This window comes from Mus caroli, chromosome 11, assembly GCF_900094665.2.
Source record: "Mus caroli chromosome 11, CAROLI_EIJ_v1.1, whole genome shotgun sequence".
Taxonomy (NCBI): domain Eukaryota; kingdom Metazoa; phylum Chordata; class Mammalia; order Rodentia; family Muridae; genus Mus; species Mus caroli.
In genome coordinates, this window is record NC_034580.1 from 80,573,049 (window position 1) to 80,594,878 (window position 21,830).

Sequence of the window (21,830 nt, forward strand, 5' to 3'; positions counted from 1 at the left end):
TGGCTGTCCTGGAACTCACTTTGTAGACCAGGCTGGCCTTGAACTCAGAAATCCGCCTGCCTCTGCCTCCCAAGTGCTGGGATTAAAGGCGTGCACTACCACGCCCGGCCTTTTTTTTTTTCTTTTGAGAGGTGTTTTCTGTGTGGTCCTAGCTGACCTGACACTGACTTAGCCTAGGCTGTCCTTGAACCAGTGGCAGTCCTGGCTTGGCCTTCCAGGTGCTGCTGGGATTATTGACATGTGCTGTGCCTTCTGACTTTTTGTTGTCGTTGTTATTTGTTCATCTTGTGTTTTTCAAGCCAGCGTCTCACTATGTAGCTCTGACTGTCCTAGAACTCTATGTAGACCGTGCTGGCAGCGATGCCCCTGCCTCTGCCTCCTGAGTGCTGAGGTTAAAGGCGTGGGCCATTATGTTCATTTGGCTTTTACGTTTTAACTGTTTTAGGATATAGTCCACAGTGTCTTCAAACTCACACTAGGTATCTGTCTTCTGCATCTATAGAGCTGGGGTTACAAATGCAGGCCATATCTTGTGTGTTTCAAAATTCTCTTAGCAAGCAAGGGACAGTGGCTCAGACCTGTAGTTCTAGTACTTGGGAGGCTGTGTAGTGAGTTTGAGGACATATTGGACTAGAGAGAGTGAGTTCCAGGCCCGTCTGAGCCATGCAGCAAGATGCTGCCTCAGAAAAGTTGCTTGGAGGGAATATATTTTAGATGGTTTCCTTTGGTATTTATATCTTAGGGACAGTCTTTGCAGACTAAAACAGCAATGTGCACAGTGATATCACAGTGTTGCCTTCCCCCTTCTGTATTCTCTAGAGCTGAGTTTCTTTGTGACATTTGCTGTGTTATCAAGTTAAACATGTTATTAGCTGTGAGTTAGGCTACTATTTTTATCTGCCTTTATAGGTGAGAGAAACAAAGCAGAGAGGAGTTAACTTGTCATGGGAATAGCCAGGGTGGGAGCCAGGATGGATTCCAGTTAGTGGGTCTGCAGCATCTTGTATTCCCATTTGGTTTTCTCTGCAACCCCACCGTATGGTGTTTACACCATAGTAATTATTTTTGTTGCATAGATGTTTTTAGGGTTAGAAAAAATAATTTTGGGTACAGCATCCTGTGTTCTTTTGAAAAATAATGCTTGAAAACCAATTTCTCACTTGTACTGGTTAGCAGGTTCTGATGTGAAAGGTAAATATGAGAGATAGGTTACTTCCCTTACGGGAGCCTATACTCTGCTTGGGGAAATAGATAAGGATGCTGTCTGAGCCTTGGTGGAGGGTGGAAGGGAATGTATGTGCAAGGGTGACTTGAGGAAGCCACACAGAAGCTGGAAATGTGGGTGGGAGGAAGGGTGTTAGAAGAAAAGGAGCGGATGGGACGAAGGACGAAGGATGGCATAAGACCCTGACTTGGCACAGAGGGTGGCAAGGTGTAGGAATTGGAGCTGTCTGTGACTGAGGACAAGGAGGGTGGTGATGAAGAATGCGTCTGGCAGAGTTGACTCAGTGATTTTTTTTTTTTTTTTTTTTTTTTTTTTTTTTTTTTTTTTTTTTTATTATATGTAAGTACACTGTAGCTGTCTTCAGACACTCCAGAAGAGGGAGTCAGATCTCGTTATGGATGGTTGTGAGCCACCATGTGGTTGCTNTTATGGATGGTTGTGAGCCACCATGTGGTTGCTGGGATTTGAACTTCGGACCTTCAGAAGAGCAGTCGGGTGCTCTTACCAACTGAGCCATCTCACCAGCCCCCAGTGATTTTTTTTTATTTTGTTTTTTCTTGGCCTACTTTTATAGGTCTCGAGGGCATTTTGTTTTGTTTTTGAAGGGTTTAGGAAAAATTCTTATTTTTTTTTTTTCTGAGGTAAGGCCTTGTAGCCCAGGCTGGCCTTCCTGAACCTCTGACCCCTGCTTCTACCTCTGAGTGCTGACATAACAAGTGTGAATCATCATGCTTGCTTTATACAGTGCCGGGATGGACACCTAACCTACATGTCCGACATGTAAACATTTTTTATTTTTTTATTCCACATGCATTGGTGCTTTGCCTGTGTGTATGAGGGTGTGGGATTCCTCAGAGCTGAAGTTACAGATGGCCGTTACCTGCCGAGTGCGGGGTGCTCTTAACCTTTGAGTTCTCCCTCCAGCCCCATTTTTTTTTTTTTTTTAAATTTGGTTCTTTGAAACAGGATCTCACTATGTAGCCAAGACTGGCCTGCAAAGTAATGGCCAGCCTCCCTCAGTGCTGAGATTGTAGGCATAAGCCGTTACATTAAACCGAGCCTTATCCTTTTCAGTGACAATTATTCACGTCTTTCAGAAAGTTTTAGTATTTTGAGGAAGTCATTTTCTCTCTTTACTTACATCCATATACTTACTATTTCAAGTAACTTCAAAGCTGGGGGTTTTATTTTGTGATAGTCTGTTGTCTATTTTCCTAGCTGTGATGGCTCTGGGTCCATCCCTAGGACTGCAAAAAGGGAAACAAAATATCATCATTTAGTGTCCTTAACAGTATTATTATTATTATTATTATTATTTTTGGTTTTTGAGACAGGGTTTCTCTGTATAGCCCTGGCTGTCCTGGAACTCACTTTGTAGACCAGGCTGGCCTCGAACTCAGAAATCGACCTGCCTCTGCCTCCCAAGTGCTGGGATTAAAGGCGTGTGCCACTACTGCCCGGCTGTATTATTATTAAGATTTACTTATTTAATGTATGTGAGTACATTGTAGCTGTCTCAGACACACCAGAAGCATCAATCCCATTACAGATGGTTGTGAGCCACCATGTGATTGCTAGGAATTGAACTCAGGACCTCTAGAAGAACAGTCAGTACTCTTAACCGCTGAGCCATCTCTCCAGCCCAACATGATTATTTCCTTCCCCTTGCCTGTCTGCCTGCCTCCCTCCCCCTGTCTCCCTCCAATGCTGGATGTTAGCCCTAAGGCCTCATACATGCTAGGGAAGAGCTCTACCATCTTATGCTTGCCTTTTTTTTGGAGACAGGGTCTCTCTATACAGTCCTGGCTGTCCTGGAGCTTACAATATAGACCAGGCTACCTTGAACTCACAGAAATCTGCCTGCTTCTGCCTCCCCAGGGCTGGGACTAACGGCATGTGTTATCATTCCTGACTTTTTGTTTTTGATACAAGGTTTAGTTATATAGGCCAGGCTAGCCTGGAACTCATGATCCTCATGTGCCAGCTTTCCAAGTGCTAGGGTTACAGCACCTGACATGCTACCTGCCCTTTCCTGCTGCCCTCCTGTTTTGAGACAGGCTTATACTATCCTGGACCTACCTGAGTCTGCTGCAGGGGCTGACGGGTGAGCTCTAGAGACCCTCCTGTCTCTCCTCCAGTCTGGGATTCTATGCCTGCACTACCTTGCCAACTTTTTTTTTTTAATGTGGGTTCTGAAGATTTGAACAGGTCTAAGTGCAGTAAGCCATCTCCCCAGCTGCTCTAAGATGATGGGCTTTTGAGTGCTTGTTCTAATGTCTGCATCTGTAGGGAAGTCCATTCACTTTGCCACACAGAGATAAGGGACAAGGTTCATAGCCAATTTAAAGAGAGGCCAGGACATTTTGAGTTAGCAAGTTTACTCTCTCTGGCTGGGGCATGATCATCCAGCCCTGCTTTAGTTGGGTCTTCTGCTACCAGTCCTCCACAGTTCCCTGTATTCAAACCTTTAGCAAGAGGTGTTTTATGTGGAGACTGCAGAAGATAGGATGTGTGCAGACTGGTGGATGAGACAATGGGTGAGCAAGCTCACAGGATGAGAGCTGGCCTTGTGTCTTTTTTTTTTTCCTGTTGAAGTTATTCTTGGTTCTGCCTCCCAGCCAATACATAAGATCGTCTGCATCTTCCCCATCATTTTTCTGTGATAGTGAACTTATTAGACTTTGTAGGCTGTGCTTCTCTCCTGACTGTTTTTGTCTGTCTGTCCTTTGCCAGGGAGCAGTCCTACATGGAGAGCGTCGTGACTTTTCTGCAGGATGTTGTGCCACAGGTAAGCAGGTGTGAGCACAGAAATGGTTGCTTCACATTTGAGTCAGGAAGCACTGGAGTCTTGGTTCCTACGCTTGAGTAAGGGTGAGTGGTTTTGGAAGTTTTGTTTTGGCATGCTGAGGGTCAGTAGTGTGGAGCTGTGCTGTGGTTGTGAGATGTGACTCACTTTTCTGGCAGTGCTAGGAATCAAACCCGTGGCTTCGTAAGTTCTGGTCACATACCTCACCAGTGGGTGACCTCACAACCCTTTCCATTTCCTAAATATTGTTCCTGTGTAAGATAAGAGACTCTGGGGCTTGAAATGTAGCTCACGATAGGCCATTTTCCCATGATACTCTTTTAAAGACAGCAAGTAGCCTCGCAGGAATCTAGTGTATTCCGTAGTATGTAGTAACGCCCACATTTAATTCACCTAAGTGTTATTTGACTTGCCTGTATGGCACCTGTATTGTAGGAGGTGTTTGCTGTGGGACACGGGTGGGCAATGCTGTTCTGGTGGGACTTAAAGGCAAGCTTGCTTATTTTTTTCCAAGTGGATGACAGTCCTCCCTGACAGACAGACAGTCCTCCCAGACAGACTGCCACATCGCCTGCACCTGAGCTGCTTGGAGAGGACCTTTCATGGACCCTTATACCAGTTTTACAGGAATACCCCAGAAAGGCCCAGAGTCTAGAGTTTTCTTTGTGTTTGCAAAATGTATTCTTCAAGTGAGGACTGTTGGTACTGCTTTATTATATTTAGTTAATTTGAATGAAAACAAGCCCCAGTATTGAGGTCTGTGGTGCATGTGAGGAAAAGTGCTCTCCTTTCCCAAGGCACTTGCTTAGTAAGTCAAATTGCTTGAACCAAGCAGAGATTATTCATAGCAACAAATCAGCACTGTTGCCATGTAGCTAGAGCACACGGAATGTTGGATTGGTGAGGGGATGCAGAGAGAAGGGAGGGGCTTTGGAAGCACTGTAGAAACATTGCTAGTGGCAGTGAGGGAATGGGGCACCTGGTCAGCGTGGCAGTGGAGGGTTTGGTGCCTGTGTTGGCCAGGCTGAGGGACAGGGCGGGTAGTGGGACTGGTGAGCCCTGGCGTGAGGCTCAGATCACAAAAAGTGACTGAATTTATTTATTTTTACATTTTGTTTGGTATTTCTACAGCATTTATCAAACATTTGTCAAATTTATCAAATATTATACAGGTGTCTTATGTGTGGTCAAGAGCCCTGTGTAACAAGGAGGTAGGTTTATGTTTTTGGTTGGAGGGGACATGCTGTGATCAGAATCTTTGAGGACTCTTTTCTCGTGTGAGCGGTTGGAATGGGACAGGAACAGAGAAAATAGGAAGCTGAGCTGATGGAGAAAATGACAAAAATTCTAGGTTTTCTGAACATATGTTAGGAAGGAGATTCTGTGAAGCTGGCTGTAAAAATGTGGCTCATTGCACTATGAGAGGAAACTCTAAGACATTGATCTAATTACAATATCCAGCCAGAAATTCTATGTTGTTTGTGCTCTGTCCATGTTGAAGGTGAAACTTGAGCAGATAGCATTTACCTGGGCTTTCAGGCCAGGCCCTGGGCTGAGGTGAAGAATCTCAATCTGTTCTTCAGATTTCTGTTCTTTCCTCTAAACTAAAGCTAAGGTTTTTCTTCTTTTTAAAGATTTACTTATTTATTTATTTTATATAAGTGAGTACACTGTTGCTGTCTTCAGACACACCAGAATAGGCCATCAGATCCCATCACAGACAGTTGTGAGTCACCGTGTGGTTGCTGGAAATTGAACCTAGGACCTGTGGAAGTTAAGTCACTGCTCTTAACTGCTGAACCATCTGTCCAGCCCTAAAGCTAAGTTTTCCCGTCAAGCTACTTAGCACTCTGTATAAAGGAACCAGCGTGGTTTTTGATTCCTCTACCGGGTCTCCATAGAATACAGAATCCCCAGCTGAGTTAAATGGCCAGTAGTAAAAGGATAAAGTGCCTGGTTACACCCTTGTAACACAGAGGGAAGGAATTCAGTTCATCTGAGCCTGGAGGCTGGGTGTGGGTCACATGCCTTTTGTTTTTGTACTTGGGGAGGCTCAGGCACCCTGACCAAGAGTTTAAGGCTAGCCTGGCATTAGTGGCACACGCCTTTAATCCTAGCATTTAGGCGGCAGAGGCAGGCGGATTTTTGAGTTCGAGGCCAGGCCGGTCTACAGTGAGTTTAAGGACAGCCAGGGCTATACAGAGAACCCTGTCTCAAAAAACAAACAAACAAACAAACAAAGTTTAAGGCTAGCCTGGGTTGCATAGTGAGAGAAACTAGCAAGTAGACAACCAGGTCTAAATAATCAGATGTTGTTTGAATTGAGGAATAAGGAAGACCATACTGCAGCCTTGGTGAATTTGGGTAGGAAATAGGGACAGTATGGTTGTTTCAGGCTGAGCGTGTCTTAGTGACTGAAGAGCTGTCCCTGGTGTGGACAGCTTTCCATCGCAGGTGGGTGTGTTCCTATCGCTGGGCAAGTTATTGAGCCTTCTTTCAACTCACTGTCCTAGTTTGTCCGACAGCTCATTGTGTTCACTGTGGGCTTGTGTGAGGTTTAAAGGAAGCTATGTACATATAGGATAAAAGAAATCAAAACAAATATTAAGTTGTTTCTCTTTGAGGGAGCCTCAGGAGACTGAGGATCTGAAGTCGGAGATAGAGGTTTATGGTTTTATGTAAGTGGCTGCAGCAGTCAGATGAGCCCAATCCGGAGAGCCCTCTCCCCTCTCCCCACTTCTGCTTCATTTCCCCCCTTTCCTTCTCCTCCCTCTCCCTCCCTTCCTCTCCCTCTTCTGTTCCTAACATAGAGTCTTTGTATTCCCGGCTGGCTTCAAATTCTCAGCCCTTCCCCACTTAGCCTCCTAGAGGCTTGGTTACAGGATCTGAGCATCACAGTTTTTTACATGTATTTATCGTGTGTTTATGCTTGGGTCTGCAGGGAGCTCAGAGGGCATGCAGAGAGGTCAGAAAAGAACTTTCAGGAGTTTTTTTTCTCCTTCCACCAGTGCGTCCCAAGGATCCAGGTGATCGATCTTACTGTCCCTTGAATACTAATAGTTTTTTTTTTTTGTGAGATTTTAAAATTTATTTATTTTGAGAAAGGATCTCCAGAATACTGGGGAGTAAAGGCAGAGTCTAGAAAGGCCTTTGCATGTGCAGATGTCCTGTACAGAGGGCAGTGTGTTACTACATACTAGGTCCGTTGTCACCACTCATGGAGTTGTGTTGCTTACTAGGAGGAGCCCTTTGCTGTGCCCTTGATCTGCTCATTTCAGTTAGGAATACTTATTTTAAATGCAATTCAGAGATGTGCTACACTTTTACTTCTGTGTGTAATAAAATTTTTCATATTTTCAATGTAAAATTGTAGTCAGCCAAATGTCAGTGAGCAGTAGCCTTGACTCAGACTGTCAAGTGTCTCCTGCAGGTTCGTTTATCCTGACCTATGTCCCTGGCCTCTTTTTACTTTACTTGAAGGAACTCTGTAGCCTTAACTTTGGGATCTATTTGTCTCAGTCTTGTAAGCATCTGGGTTTACAGGCCTGCACAACCAGGCCTGAATGTCGCTGTGTGTCCCAGTGGCCTCAGTCCTCCCTCTCGACATTTGTGAGCCACTACACCCTTGCTTAGTTCTAGTGCCTCAGTGCTAGGCATTACACTAGGCCTTACACACAGAGGTCATTCTCTTCCTGAGCCACACCCCTCCCCTCAGCTGAAAACTGCTGTCCTAGTGTGTTTTCTTTTTTTTTTTTTTTTTTTTTTGGTTTTTCGAGACAGGGTTTCTCTGTGTAGCCCTGGCTGTCCTGGAACTCACTCTGTAGACCAGGCTGGCCTCGAACTCAGAAATCCGCCTGCCTCTGCCTCCCAAGTGCTGGGATTAAAGGCGTGCACCACCACGCCCGGCTCCTAGTGTGTTTTCTGTTGCTGTGGTGGAACACCGGAACACCGACCAAAGGCAACTTGGGGAGGAAGGGTTTACTTGACTTACAGGTTGAAGTCTGCCATCGAGGGAAGCCAAGGCAGGAAACTGGAGGCAGAAGCTGTGGAGGAAGGCTGCTCACTGGCTTGCTTCCTGGCTTCCGTTCAGCTACCTTTCTTAAGCAGTCCAGTCTCACCTGCTCACAGTGGGCTGGACCCTCTTACATCAACTAGTCATCACGAAACTGCTTCTCAGGCAAGCTCACTGGGCAGTCTCCCAGGGCAATTGCTCAGCTGAAGTTCCCTTTTCCCCGGTGTCAAGATGACAACCACAGCTGTGCCTGGAATCCCATCACTGGGAATCTAAGGCTTTCAAATTTGTTTCAGCCTGAGCTCCAAACCAAATTATCTGGGGAGATAGCTCACTTGGTAAAGTGCTTGTCATGCAAGCATGAGAACCTGAGTTTGGCCCAGGACCCACGTTAAAAGGACAGGCATGATGGCAGGCTTGGGGGCAAGCACTTTAGACCCAGCATGGGGAAGTGAAGACTGAGGATATCAAGGGTTTGATAGCCTAGCCTTCCCTGATTGGTGAGCTCCAGCTTAGTGAGAGGCCCTGTACCTAAAATCAACTAAGGCGCCTCCTGAGGAAGACAAATGCACACCCGCATGCACATACGCACAGGGACCTAGCATGACTGCGCCCCGGAAGACCGAACAAGCAGCTGAAAGAGTCAGATGCAGATATTTGCACCCAACCAATGGACAGAAGCAGCTGACCCCTGTTGTTGAATTAGGGAAGACTGAAAGAAGCTGAGGAGAAGGGCCACCCTGTAGGAGAACCAGCAGTTTCAATTAATCTGGACCCCCAAGATCTCTCAAACACTGGACCACCAAATAGGCAGCATACACCAGCTGATGTGAGGCCCCCAACACATATACAGCAGAGCTCTGTGTTCATTTAGCGATGATGCACCTAACTCAAGAGACTGGAGGCCCCAGGGAGTTTAGAGGTCAGGTGGGGTGGGGGTGGGGGCATCCATGTGGTGACAAGGGGGGTGGGGAGGAGGTGTGGGATGTGGAACAGTGGGAGGGTGGATGGGGTGAGGTGGGGGATAAAATATAATGGAGTGTAAAATTAATTATTTAAAAAAATTTAAAAAACAAATAAGGTGGCTCGCGAGGAAGACGAATGCATACCCACATGCACAGACACACAGTTTATTTTCTTGTACTAGGGATCAACCTAGGGTCTTGTTTATCTCTGGCAAGTTTTCATTTTGTTTTTGTTTTGTTTTTTGAAATGGGGTTTCTCTGTGTAGCCCAGGCTGTCCTGGAACTCACTGTAGACCAGGCTGGCCTCGAACTCAGAAATCCACCTGCCTCTGCCTCCCGAGTTCTGGGATTAAAGGTGTGTGCCACCCCTGCCCAGCCCTGTTTTATGTAGCAGCAGGAGTCAAGCCCAGCTTGACTTTCAAGCTTCCTGGAAGATAGATAAGCACCTACATCTCCAGCCCTCCTGAACATTGTAAATGGCAATGTGCTGTATGTGGAGAGATGAGTTCTTTGGTACACTGATGGTTATTGACACCACTCTGTATCCATGAATGCTTATCTTCCTGATTCTAGCAGGCTTACAAGAATTAACTGATTCTTTGGTTGAGAAAGCCAGGTAGCTGACTAAAAAAGCCATATTCTTGAGAAGTGTAGGTGTTGGGTAAAGTTTGGTTACTCTGTAAGCCTTATTGATGAGGAGAGATGGTAATGGATGGCTTATTATGATCAGTGTATTTAGGCATCTGTGATTCTGTGGAGGTTAAGAACTTGTCTTTGATATTATTCCTGGACAGGCATTCTTGGAGTAATGACATTCCAGACTGTGCTGGTCAGCATCAAGGAGGGACAGAGAGGGATAGAATTAGTTGAGTTGATGTCATCTTTTGCTTTGAACTTCTGTGGTTTTAGAGATGTACTGTATTTTAATGAAAACATTTCTGTTTAATTTGCAGGCTTACAGTGGGTCTCCCCTGACAGAAGAAAAGGAGAAGATAGTCTGGGTCAGATTTGAGAATGCAGATCTGAATGGTATGACTAACTTTTCTGGGATGTGTATATTAAATGCTCTTTTGGGGCTGACCTGATTTTTAGAAAGGGAACCCCAAGTTCAGTCAGGCTATTTTGCTTATACTAAATAAATTCATCTTTGGTTGGGAATAGAGCACATGCTTATAATCTCAGGGCTCACAAGGCTGAGGTAGGAGGATTCCTAGTTGGAGGTGAGTCTGGGGCATATAGTAGGACCCGTCTGGAAACCAACCGTGCTATAGTGTAGAACCATTGCAGTCGTTGGTCATCAGTCTTAGAGCATTTTCATCTGGGGAATAAACTAGATTTCCTTTTTTTTTTCCCCCCCCGCGAGATAGGGTTTCTCTGCATAGCCCTGGCTGTCTTGGAACTCAATTTGTAGACCAGGCTGGCCTCGGACTCAGAAATCCGCCTGCCTCTGCCTCCAGAGTGCTGGGAATAAAGGCGTGCGCCACCACGCCGGCCTAAACTAGATTTCTTAAAGTGTGTTCTGGATCCTCATGCCCAGTCCTTCTAACCACCATCCTATTTTCTTCTTTAAGGAAAGTTATTTTCTGTGGGTGTGTGTTTTCCTTCATGTGTGTCTGTGCACCATGGAGGCTAGAAGAGGGAGTGTGATCCCCTCTAAGTAGAGTAACAGATGTTGTCAGCTACCAAGTGAATGCTGGGAATAAGACCTCAGTTCCCTGAAAGAGCAGCCTGTCCTATTAGACCCTGAGCCATCTCTCCAGCCCTTCTACTTTCTTTATGACTGACTGGCATCTCATAGAAATGGTTTCATGTTCACTGTTCACCCACAATGGAGCATATGTCAGAATGTCCTTGTTTCTTTTTAAAGGTTGACTAATATCCCACTGTGTGCATGCCACCATCCACTTATTATAGTAAACTGGGATTGCTCAGGATAATATTAGACTCCTGACCTCAAACAAACAAGTCTCTTTCCCTGACCTCCTCAGAAACCTGAGTTACGTGCCATTTTTTAAAAACTGTTGGTCAGTGAACCAAGAGCAGTGTGCATGCTGTGTGGTGGACCACACTGACTGTGCCCCAGATTTCCTTTTACTTCTTCATTTTTTGAGGCAGGGTCTCATATGGATCAGCCTGGGTTTGGCCTCCTGCTCCTCAAGCCTCTATTTCCCAAGTACTGAATTTGCTGGTTGGTTTGGGACTCAGTATGTAGTGTGTTCTGGCCAGCAAGTCACAGAGTTTCACCTAACTGTACTTCTCTAGTACAGGAAGTAAACATGTGTTCCAAGTGGACAGACTGTTGTTGAGACAGGTGTGGCCCAGACTATCCTGGAACTGGAGAAAAGTAGTTGATTACCTTGAACTTTTGATTCTTCTGCCCCCTTCTTGGGGTGCAAGGAATGGATGTTAGACGTCTCTGTGCCAGCCAACCATTTAACAACTGAGGTACATCTTCAGCACTGGACTGATTTTTCATTTTGAGGAAAGGTCTCACTAAATTGTCCATTGGCCATAACTCACATTGTTGTCCAGGCTGGCCTTTAACCTGGTACAGTCGTCCATTCTCCATCCCCAGAGCAGCTAGTGGAATAGACTTGTTCACAAGGCTCTCCCCAGCTTGTAATTATGTGAATAGCCATTGGTGTCTGTTTCAAGACTGCTTCTGTCTGGCTTATAACTAGAAGGGAAATTGCTGGAATCCATGTGGTAATTCCAATGTTAATTCTTAAAGGAACCACTATGCTATAGTGCCTGTCCAGTATAGTAGGTTCCTAATGGCAGTGCACAAGGATATTTTCTTGACATTGGTGATTGAATCTCCAGGTCATTAAGTAAGAGAGGCACAGTCTGGTATGTAAGTGCCCTGCACTGCTAGCTCCTCAGATTTCAGTACATTCCGCATGTACTATTTTATTTATTTATTTATTTTAAATGACCTATTTATTTTATATACATTGTTATTCTTGTATGTGTGTGTGAGGGTGTCAGATCCCCTGGAACTGCTGTTATAGACAGTTGGGAGCTGTCATGTGGGTGCTGGGAATTGAACCTGGGTCCTTTGGAAAAGCAGCCAGTACTAATTCTCCAGCCCCCTCACATGTGCTGTTTTATAATGAAGCCATCTTACAGGGTTTGAGCTGTAGTTTTGATTTGTTTCCTTTGTGAACAATACCGAGTGCATACTGCTTACTTGTATGCAGAGCACCTTCTCTTATGTGTGACATTGCTCTCCAAGATTTCAGCTACCAAGGTCTAAAGGTATTCAGTAGTGTATTCCTGAAGCAAAAAGTGTAGCCTTTACAATTGTGTGCTGGTTTGAGTAGGCTGATGGAATCTTGTGCCATCTTGCCTTTTCTCTTCTGCCTGAGCTGTGAGTCACCCGTTGTCTCCATATCCACACTGCTTGCCTCAGCCTGTTAGTCACACAGTAGCTTCCTGGTGCACTGATCCCTGTAGAGCACTGCAGGGCTGGAGTTCAAGTAACCTTGGGGTCTCTAGAGGGAGGGTAGTGTGCTGCTGCTCTCAGCTGCCAAGCAGGGCCTTTAATCCCAGAGGGAGGCAGAGGCAGGCAGATTTCTGAGTTCGAGGCCAGCCTGATCTACAGAGTGAGTTCCAGGACAGCCAGGGCTACACAGAGAAACCCTGTCTCGAAAAACCAAAAAAAAAAAAAAAAAAAAGAAAAAAAAGAATAAAGTTTATAGCTGGGCGTGGTGGCGCATGCCTTTAATCCCAGCACTCGGGAGGCAGAGGCAGGCGGATTTCTGAGTTCGAGGCCAGCCTGATCTACAGAGTGAGTTCCAGGACAGCCAGGGCTACACAGAGAAACCCTGTCTCGAAAAACCAAAAAAGGGGCTGGTGAGATGGCTCAGTGGGTAAGAGCACCCGACTGCTCTTCCGAAGGTCCAGAGTTCAAATCCCAGCAACCACATGGTGGCACACAACCACCTGAAATGAGATCTGTCACCCTCTTCTGGTGTGTCTGAAGACAGCTACAGTGTACTTACATATAATAAATAAATCTTTAAAAAAAAAAAAGTGAAATTCTTAAAATTCCCATGAAATTCTGCCGAATTGTTCTAAATTCGCCCTAACACCTCAAGCTGCATAGTTGTGACTTGGTGACATGTGCTCACAGACATTCAGTCACGGGTTTGGTGCTGAGCTTGGCTACATCAAAGGAGGTGTCTCATGGATGTCTTTAGAGAACTGTCTGTGCAGGTCCTGTGTGAGGATTTTGGATTGTCCTCCTAAAGGTTTTCTTTAGATTTATGTGTATGAGTGTTGCCTGAATCTCTGTCCCTGCAGCACTAGCGCGAAAGGCCAAGTGGCCAGAAGAGGGCATCGGATCCCCTGGGGCTGGAGTTATAAAAGGTTGTGAGCTGCCATGTGGGGGCTGCCATGTGGGGACTGCCGTGTGGGGGCTGCTGTGTGGGCAGTCATTGCCCCTAGCAGCTGAATCAGCAAGCTCTGCAGGTCCTCTGGAATGGTGTTACAGCCCTGAGCTCAGTGGCTTTTTTGTGTGTTTTTTTTTGTTTTTTTTTGAGACAGGGTTTCTCTGTATAGCTCTGGCTGTTCTGGAACTCACTTTGTAGACCAGGCTGGCCTCGAACTTAGAAATCCGCCTGCCTCTGCCTCCCAAGTGCTGGGATTAAAGGCGTGCGCCACCACGCCCGGCCTGATCTGAGTTTTGAAAGGACACTGTGGTTTTACTTTCTTTTTGTCATGCTGGTCTACTGTATTTTTTCCTAGTATTTTTGTCTTATTTTTATTTTATTAATATGTATGAGATACAATTAAAGGTTTCAGTAGGATTTATTTCTTCATTCATAAAGTAAAAAATGTTCAAGTGGCCAGAACAGAGACTAGAAAGGTGGGAAGACATCACAAGTGAATTACTCCTTTCAGAGGCTTTGGATGCTCTGTGGGTGCAGTTACTGGCTGGCTGATGTGGGTGCTGGGACCCCAACTCTGGAAGAGCAGCATGTGCTCTTAACCACAGTGCTGTCCGTGCTTTCTATTCTCTTAATCCAAGCTAAACATGAGTAGGGCTAAAAAATTGTTTTCTTGGTTCATGCTGTCTTTTTATTTTGTTTCTTTGTTAATCCTAATGCAGACACATCACGGAATCTAGAATTTCATGAACTGCATAGCACTGGAAATGAGCCTCCTCTGCTGGTTATGATCGGCTACAGTGATGGAATGCAGGTCTGGGGCATCCCTGTGAGTATACAGAAGGGGCAACCTTACTGCCCAGCATGCGCTCTGCAGATGTGTTTATACACTTCTACTCCTCCTACTATTGTTATTATTATTGTTATGTTTTTTGAGACAGGGTTTCTCTTTGTAGCCCTGGCTGTCCTGGAACTCCCTATGTAGATCAGCTGGCCTTAAACTCACAGAGACCCACCTGTCTCTGCCTCCTCAGTGCTGGGGTTAGTAATCTTTACACATTATTACGGCCTTATTGAGAGTTAGGTAGAATGAGAGGCAAGTAGCAGCAGTTGTGGGATTCAAGCAGCAGGCCTCAGTTTTATTCAACGTGATCCTGTTCAATGGGGTTGTTTCTCTGTTTTCTAATTTACAGAGGAGTAAACCGAGACTTGGGAGAAAAGTTGGTTTTTTGTTTTTTTGGTTTTTTTTTTTTTGAGACAGGATTTCTCTTTGTAGCCTTGGCTATCCTGGACTCTGTAAGGCAGGCTATATTCAAACTCACAGAGATTCACCTGCCTTTGCCTTCTGAGTGCTGGGATTAAAGGCATGTGCAACCATAGCAAATGTTAACAATATATCAATTGTTTTGTGTATGTTAAAGAATCTACTGGGAACAACAAGATGGCTCAGCAGGTAAAGTTGTTGTTAAGCCTCACAACTTTTTTTTTTGTTTTGTTTTTTTTGAGCCAGTGTTTCTCTGTGTAGCCCTGGCTGTCCTGGAACTCACTCTGTAGACCTGGCTGGCCTCGAACTCAGAAATCCACCTGCCTCTACCTCCTAAGTACTGGAATTAAAGGTGTGCACCACCACTGACTGGCAAGCCTCAAAACTTGAGTGCAGCCCCTGCCCTAATACCTACAGAAGAGTTAGTTAACTCCCGAGAGTTGTCCTTTGACAGTTATACAGTGTGACATGCACATGCTAGCACACATGCACTCCTGCCTTCAAACATAGACAGATAAAAATAATGAAGATAGTTTAAAAGAAAGAGCCCCACATAGTGTTCTATGCCTTTAATCCCAGGCAGAGTCAGGAGGATCTCTTTGGGTTCAAGGCAAGCCTGGGCTACATAGTTCCTGGACAGCTAGGGGTACACAGAGAAACCCTGTCTCAAAAGAAATATAAATAAATGATTAAAGAAATACCACCCCCCAAAGTAGAAACCTGATTCCTCAAGGTAGGAGGAACAGAGGTCAGCAGCAGACCGCAGCAATCTTACTCTGTTACCACTTGAATTTTTACCAAGTGAATTAAAATAAAGCTTTTAGGTGGTGGACAGATGGCTTAGCAGTTAAGAGCACAGGCTGCTCTTCCAGAGGACCTGGGTTCCAGCACCCACATGGCAGTTCACAACCATCTGTAATTCCAGTTCCAGGGACCCTGACATTCTCTTCTGGCCTCTGAGGGTACCAGGCACACATCTAGTGTGCAGATAAACATGCATGCAAGCAAATATTCATATATGGGAAGTAATGATCTTTAAATTTAAATCACTTGTTTTGTGGGGTATTCTTGCGGCTGGATTTTATGTACACGAATGAAAACGCTCACTGTCACTGTTTCTGAGAGGTTCGCTGTTTATTTCATATGGTGCTGTTCATGAGCTTTTTGATGGACTTTGATATTAGTATCTCTATTATTCTGATTTTTAAAAATTAACAGTGTTTTTGAATAGTACGAATACCATAAATGTCTATAAATTTGATATTAAAGTGTTGGGGCTAGATGTTACAGGTTTGTAACCCCAGTTACTTACTTGTCTGAGGCAGATGGATGGTAAGTTCAGGGACTACCTAAGCAACTTAGTGAGATAGTGTCTCAAAACAACACAGTGTTGTAATGAACTTGAAGATGTGTGTGTGTGTGTTTGCCTTTCTGTCTACCTATCTATATGTAGCTTTGGTATTTTGAGACTACCTTTGTGATGCTGATCATCTTGGCAATCTTGTTGAGGCTCACCTGGCTCAGGCTTGTGGGTGCTCTTTCTGTCTTTGCTTGGAGTTCTGTATCTCTAATGTGGGCCACTCAGCCTGGCTCCAAAACTATATATATATAATATATATATATATATATATTTTTTTTTTTTTTTTTTGAGACAGGGTTTCTCTGTATAGCCCTGACTGTCCTGGAACTCACTTTGTAGACCAGGCTGGCCTCGAACTCAGAAATCCGCCTGCCTCTGCCTCCCCAATGCTGGGATTAAAGGTGTGCACCACCACACCCGGCTCCCGAAACTATATTTTATGCCTGCATATTTTTGTAGAAACGTCCCTTCTCATCTTTGAAATAGGATTTTATTGTGACTCTTAGGTTGGCTTTGAACTCACAGCAGTCCTGCTCAGCCAGCTCAGTGCTTTGGTTACTGCTCTGCAAACACATTGACCTGCTTTGCTTAGGTAAATTCTGTATGTGGAGTTGCTGCCTCAATGCTGCATGCATTTGTGGCTTAGACTTTTTTTGCTTTTTTGTTTTTCACTCTTGTGCATGGGTGCCTGCTGTGTGTGGGTCCGTGTTCTTGGAGGCTAGAAAATGGTGTTGGAGCCATTGGAGCTGGAGTTCCGGGTGGTTGTGAGCTGCCCAGAAGGGTGCCTGTATTTGAACTTGGGTCCTGGAGGAATATCAAGTAGCAAGTACTCTTAACCTGAGCTGCCCCTCCCTCTAGCCCTACCAGGAGGATATATTTATATTTTTGTTGTTGCTTTTTATGATGTGAGGGTTGTACTTGGATGCGGGGCAGGCAACAATTCTACCTCTGAACTGTACATCTCCAGCTCTCTAACTCCTTTTCTTGCTAAATATACGGAGGTTCTTGAGGGTAATGATGGTCACCTCTCTAATGTAGGTGGGAAAATGACATGTAAAGTAAGACAGGAAATGGCCCAGTACTGAGTAAGTTTGGTCCTCAACCTCCAAGGGCTTTTTGTCACCAACAGATGGTTTTTAGAAAAGTGCTGGGATCAAAGGCATATGCCACTGGGCCTGGCATTTTTATTTTGTCTATTGTTCCCATAGGTAACATGATCTTTCATAAAAACATTCATTAGCCATAACTTTTTCACTGTAGATGTAATGGAAGTGGGAATACTCTAGAGCAGCGGTTCTCAGCCTGTGTGTTGTGACCCCTTTTGGGGTTGAACAACCTTTTCACAGGGGTCAAAAATAATTCAATGCTTGGGGGTCAGCACAACATGAGGAACTGTATAAAAGGGTCTCCGTATTAGGAAGGCTGAGAACTGCTGCTCTAGAGTATAGAATTTGGCCCAAAAACATTATGGTAACAAACACATTACACTCATATTTCTTTAATATTTTGATGTAAAGTATTTGTTTAAGGGCCAGTAAGATTGCGCATCAGGAAAAAGTGCTTTCTGCCACACCCCTCACGGTGAAGGAGAGAAGCACCTCCCGCTAGTTGTCCTTGACCCCACATAAATGCCAATGCAATAAATAAATAAATGTAATAGCAATTTTAAAACTTGTTCCATGAACTGTTTATGTACCATTCTGGCTATAGGAGTATCATGTTGAAGAGTTTGTGGGGCAGGAGAATGCTGCTGCCGCCAGGAGCAAGTAGTTTCCTCGTGTGCTCCCGTGTGATGTGGATAAATCCTGGGCCTCTTTCATGGGGGGCAGGTGTTCTGGGTGTAAAGCAGCTCCAGTCTTGTCTTTAGTTCACGTGTTCAAGGTCTTGCCTTGTTTTTAACTCTGTCAAGAGGAAACACACAGGGAGATCAGTGTGCCTTCTGTATTAGTAGGGAAGTGACTGCATTCTGCTCCACATGCTGTTTGTTTACAGGTAGAATGAGGGGTGCTGATGATGCATGATGACATCATATTGACATGATGGTCCAGTCGGCTTAGTGGTGCTGACTGGATGGAGCACATTCTTTTGTTGGGACTTAGTTGGCTTTGACGCCCACTTGTTTTGGTTATAATTACAGGTATTACTCTGAATAGTTTCAAAGCTAGTTTGTATCATCTCTGGATATCTTGAAAGTATTTAATCCTCCACTTCTCCAGTTGTATTTGGGGAGGCTAGAGTGTCTTCTTGATGGACTTGCCCCTGACCAGTTGCATGCTGGTGAGAAAGAAGAGCGTTCACTTGGTTTGTGCAGAGATTTTGGGGCCTTCTCAGGCATTATCCCAATCTGGTGAGGTTAGTTTCTCATCTGAGTGGGAAGGTTCCTCTGCTTGTGAGTGGGACATTATAGTTTTTAATCTAGTTTAGCCCAATCCAACAGCTGTCCGTCATTACTTCCCAAGTAGGACAGCAGAAAATAGACCATGGCAATAAAGTAGTTCTTATTTTCATTTGTAAACCTTTTTATTTTTTGACAGCACTGGAGGTTGATGAGGGCTTCCTGTCTGCAAGGCAGGCCTCTACTGATGATCTTGTGCCACCTCTGAAGGGCTGGGCTAGACTAGCACGCAGTCCCTTCAGTTACTACACAGTCTCAGCATGGAGACAGCTTATTTGTTCAACAGTCCTAACCTACACAGTGGGGAGCTTATGTTGGTCAGAAAGTGGCTTTCACAGATCTTAGCTGATACCAGCTGATGCTTTTCAAACTACATCCAGACTGTGGGTCACTGTGCCTACTGTGTGCACACCACTACCGTTTGTTGATTTTAGTCAATGATTTTATGACTGTCAGGGCCTCATGGATGCTTGGTAGGGACCCACTCACTGACCTGTGTCTCTGGCAGCTGTTGCCTGATTTTATTTCATTCTCTCTCTCTTTCTCTTTCTCTTTCTCTTTCTCTTTGTTTTTCTCTTTGTTTTTCTAGACAGGGTTTCTCTGTGTAGCTCTGGCTGTCCAGGAACTCACTCTGTAGACCAGGCTGGTCTCGAACTCAGAAATCCGCCTGCATCTGCCCCCAAAGTGCTGGGATTAAAGGCATGTGCCACCACTGCCTGGCTTTTTCATTCTCTAAGTGTGAGTCTCTCCATGGAGACTGTAGGACTGAGGACTGCCTGATGGGAGAGGGCAGCATGGCAGGCACAGGGTCTACTCTGAGTCGACCATCACCAAACATCAGGTTAAACTTCACTTTTCAGAATTTATTTTATGAATATGAGTGTTTTGCCTACATGCATGATTGTGCACCACACCTGAAGAAATGGTGGCCATACTTGGCACTGAGGGAGGTAGAAGCAGGAAGATCAGGAAGGGCTTCTTTACCTTGCTACATTACTAGATTGAGTACTGCCTTTTAAAAACAAAAGCAACGCAGAAAAAGGAACATGTAATTTTTGTCTTTGTAATTGCAGAGCTTGGAGAAAGACTTTAATAAACACAAATTGACACAATTTATAATATAAAGAAATAGAGTTTTTTCAGTTAAGATGTACATGATGGCTCAGATAACGTATTTCCAGATGTTTCAGGAGGCTGGGACAGGAGGATCATGAGATCAAGGTTAACTGTGGGAAATGAGGAGACCCTGTATCTAGATTAAATTTATGAAACGGCCAGGGACGCAGATCTGTTGTTTAACACTTGCCTGGTGCCCCCTGAAAGTTATAATGAGCTGAGATATGATGAGAGATGGGTCAGGTGACTTGTACGGTAATCTTACCACTTGGGAGATAGAGATGTAATATCAGGATTTAAAGTCATCCCTGGCTACTTCTTGAGTTCTGTGAACCAGCTTATTTAAAAAGCCATATGCCCAAAACCTCAGGTTTGGTGGGTCATGCCAGTGATCCCACCACTCAGGAGGAAGCAGGAGAATCAGGAGTTCAAGGTCCAGGGGCTATAAATAGCCCCGTCTCCAGAAACAGACTTCTCTTTATAATGAAACATCGATTAAGATTTCTAATTTTGTTATTTTAATTTCAGGAATATTGAGATAAATATCTCCATGTTTATATAATTTTGGGAGATCAATACAACTAAGGCTCTTGTTAGTTTTGCCAAATTGTATTCTTGTAAAGCCATGCCATTTATATGTCCTGCTCATTCATTAACTCATTTACTTAGCAAAGATTTATTGATTGTCCATAACATGCCAGACTGCATTGAAAAGGTGCTGGGAAAACAAGACGAGCAAAACAAAGTCGTTCTGTTTTTGGAATTTCTATTCTTGGTACCTGGAAAATGAGGAAGAGAGTTAGCCATTGTGCGTTCTGTGTAGATGCTGACCAGAGTGATGCTAGGTGTGCACAGGCTCTCGGAGTCTCATGAACAGTGACGAAGGTGAGTATTTGCAGAAGGGTCATTCCAAGGCAGTGCAAGCTGCTGGCAATATGCTTCAGATTAGAACAGTAAGGCGTGGTCTTATCTGGAGCTCTGTGGCAATGTGAAGGTCAAGAGGAGGCCATGAGCAAGAAGTGGTGGTACCCATGAGGTAGGAGGCAGGAAGCTAGTGAGTTCCAGCTAGCCTGTGCTGTATATAGCAAAACTCTGTTTTGAGAGAGGGTGTTAAACCCAAGTGGTTATAGTGGATTAGGGCTTTGGCAAGGACTTCAAAAAATTTGCATATAGATCTAAGTTGAAAGATGCATATCTAACATCTGGATAAGCTCACTGAAATTTTACTATACTGGGGCTAGAGAGATGGCTCAGGGCATAAAGGTGCTTACTGTTCTTTCAGAAAAACCCCTTTGGTTCTCTTGCTCATAATTGCTTATAATTCCAATTCCAAGGGGGTTGGAATCTTCCACACATATGGTGCATATAATATCACACAGGTAACATATATACACACATTCAAGTTAAACAAATTACTATGTTTTCTGTACCTTATGTTTTATTTACTTATGTGTGTCTGTACACGTGTGTATGCATATACTACAGTGTGCCTGTGGAGGTCAGAAGATAGCTTGTAGGAGGAGCTTTGTCCTGTAATGTGGGTCTCAGAGATGAAACGCAAGTCATCAGGCTTGGTGGCAAGAGTATCTTCACCCGCTGAACCAATTGCCAGGCTTTCTAGCTTATATTACTAATTCTTGTCTGTAGGTGTGTCTGTGAGGCCAGGAGAGGGTGTCAGAGACCCTGGGGCTGAGGTCACAGGTGGCTGTGAGTTGCTGTGCTGGTGCTACAAAGTCCTGGAAGTCAGTTCTCTTATGACTGAGTCACACCTCCTGCCCTAGTTTATTCTTATTTATCTTACTCAGTGTCTGAAAGACATCAGCTGAGTCCATAGGATTGGGATCTTGTGTATTTTCCAGTATTTAGTATTTAGCTTAAGTTTCTTAAGTAAAATTTACATATAAATACATGAATCCTGCCTCCCCNCCTTTTTTTTTTTTTTAAAGACAGTGTTTTCTTAGACTTAACAGGCTACCTTCTAACTTATGATCCCTTTGCCTAAACCTGCCACATGTTGGGATTACAGGAATACACACTTTTCCTGGCTCTCTCCACAACTCAGGTACAACTTTTTCTGAGTTCTGACAGGTTCTCGTACCTAGGAATCCCAAGTCTCTGTCCAGAGGAAGAGTAAGCTGGGTGATGATGCTCATCTCCAATCCAGCACTTGGGAGGCAGAGGCAGGTGATGATGCTCAACTGTAATCCAGCACTTGGGAGGCAGAGGCAGGTGATGATGCTCATCTCTAATCCAGCACTTGGGAGGCAGAGGCAGGTGATGATGCTCATCTCTAATC

General features: G+C 44.6%; 1 protein-coding gene across 8 annotated transcripts in view; it reads left to right on the forward strand.

Moving 5' to 3' along the window:
- The window catches only part of Bcas3 (BCAS3 microtubule associated cell migration factor), a 470,064-nt gene that overhangs the window by 3,222 nt on the left and 445,012 nt on the right, over nt 1-21,830 (forward strand). For all 8 annotated transcript variants that reach the window (XM_021178141.2, XM_021178140.2, XM_021178145.2 and 5 more), the window contains exons 4-6: nt 3,959-4,013; nt 9,962-10,037; nt 14,122-14,228. In XM_021178141.2, the coding sequence (XP_021033800.1) occupies nt 3,959-4,013; nt 9,962-10,037; nt 14,122-14,228 (238 nt within the window). The remainder of the gene's footprint in view (nt 1-3,958; nt 4,014-9,961; nt 10,038-14,121; nt 14,229-21,830) is intronic.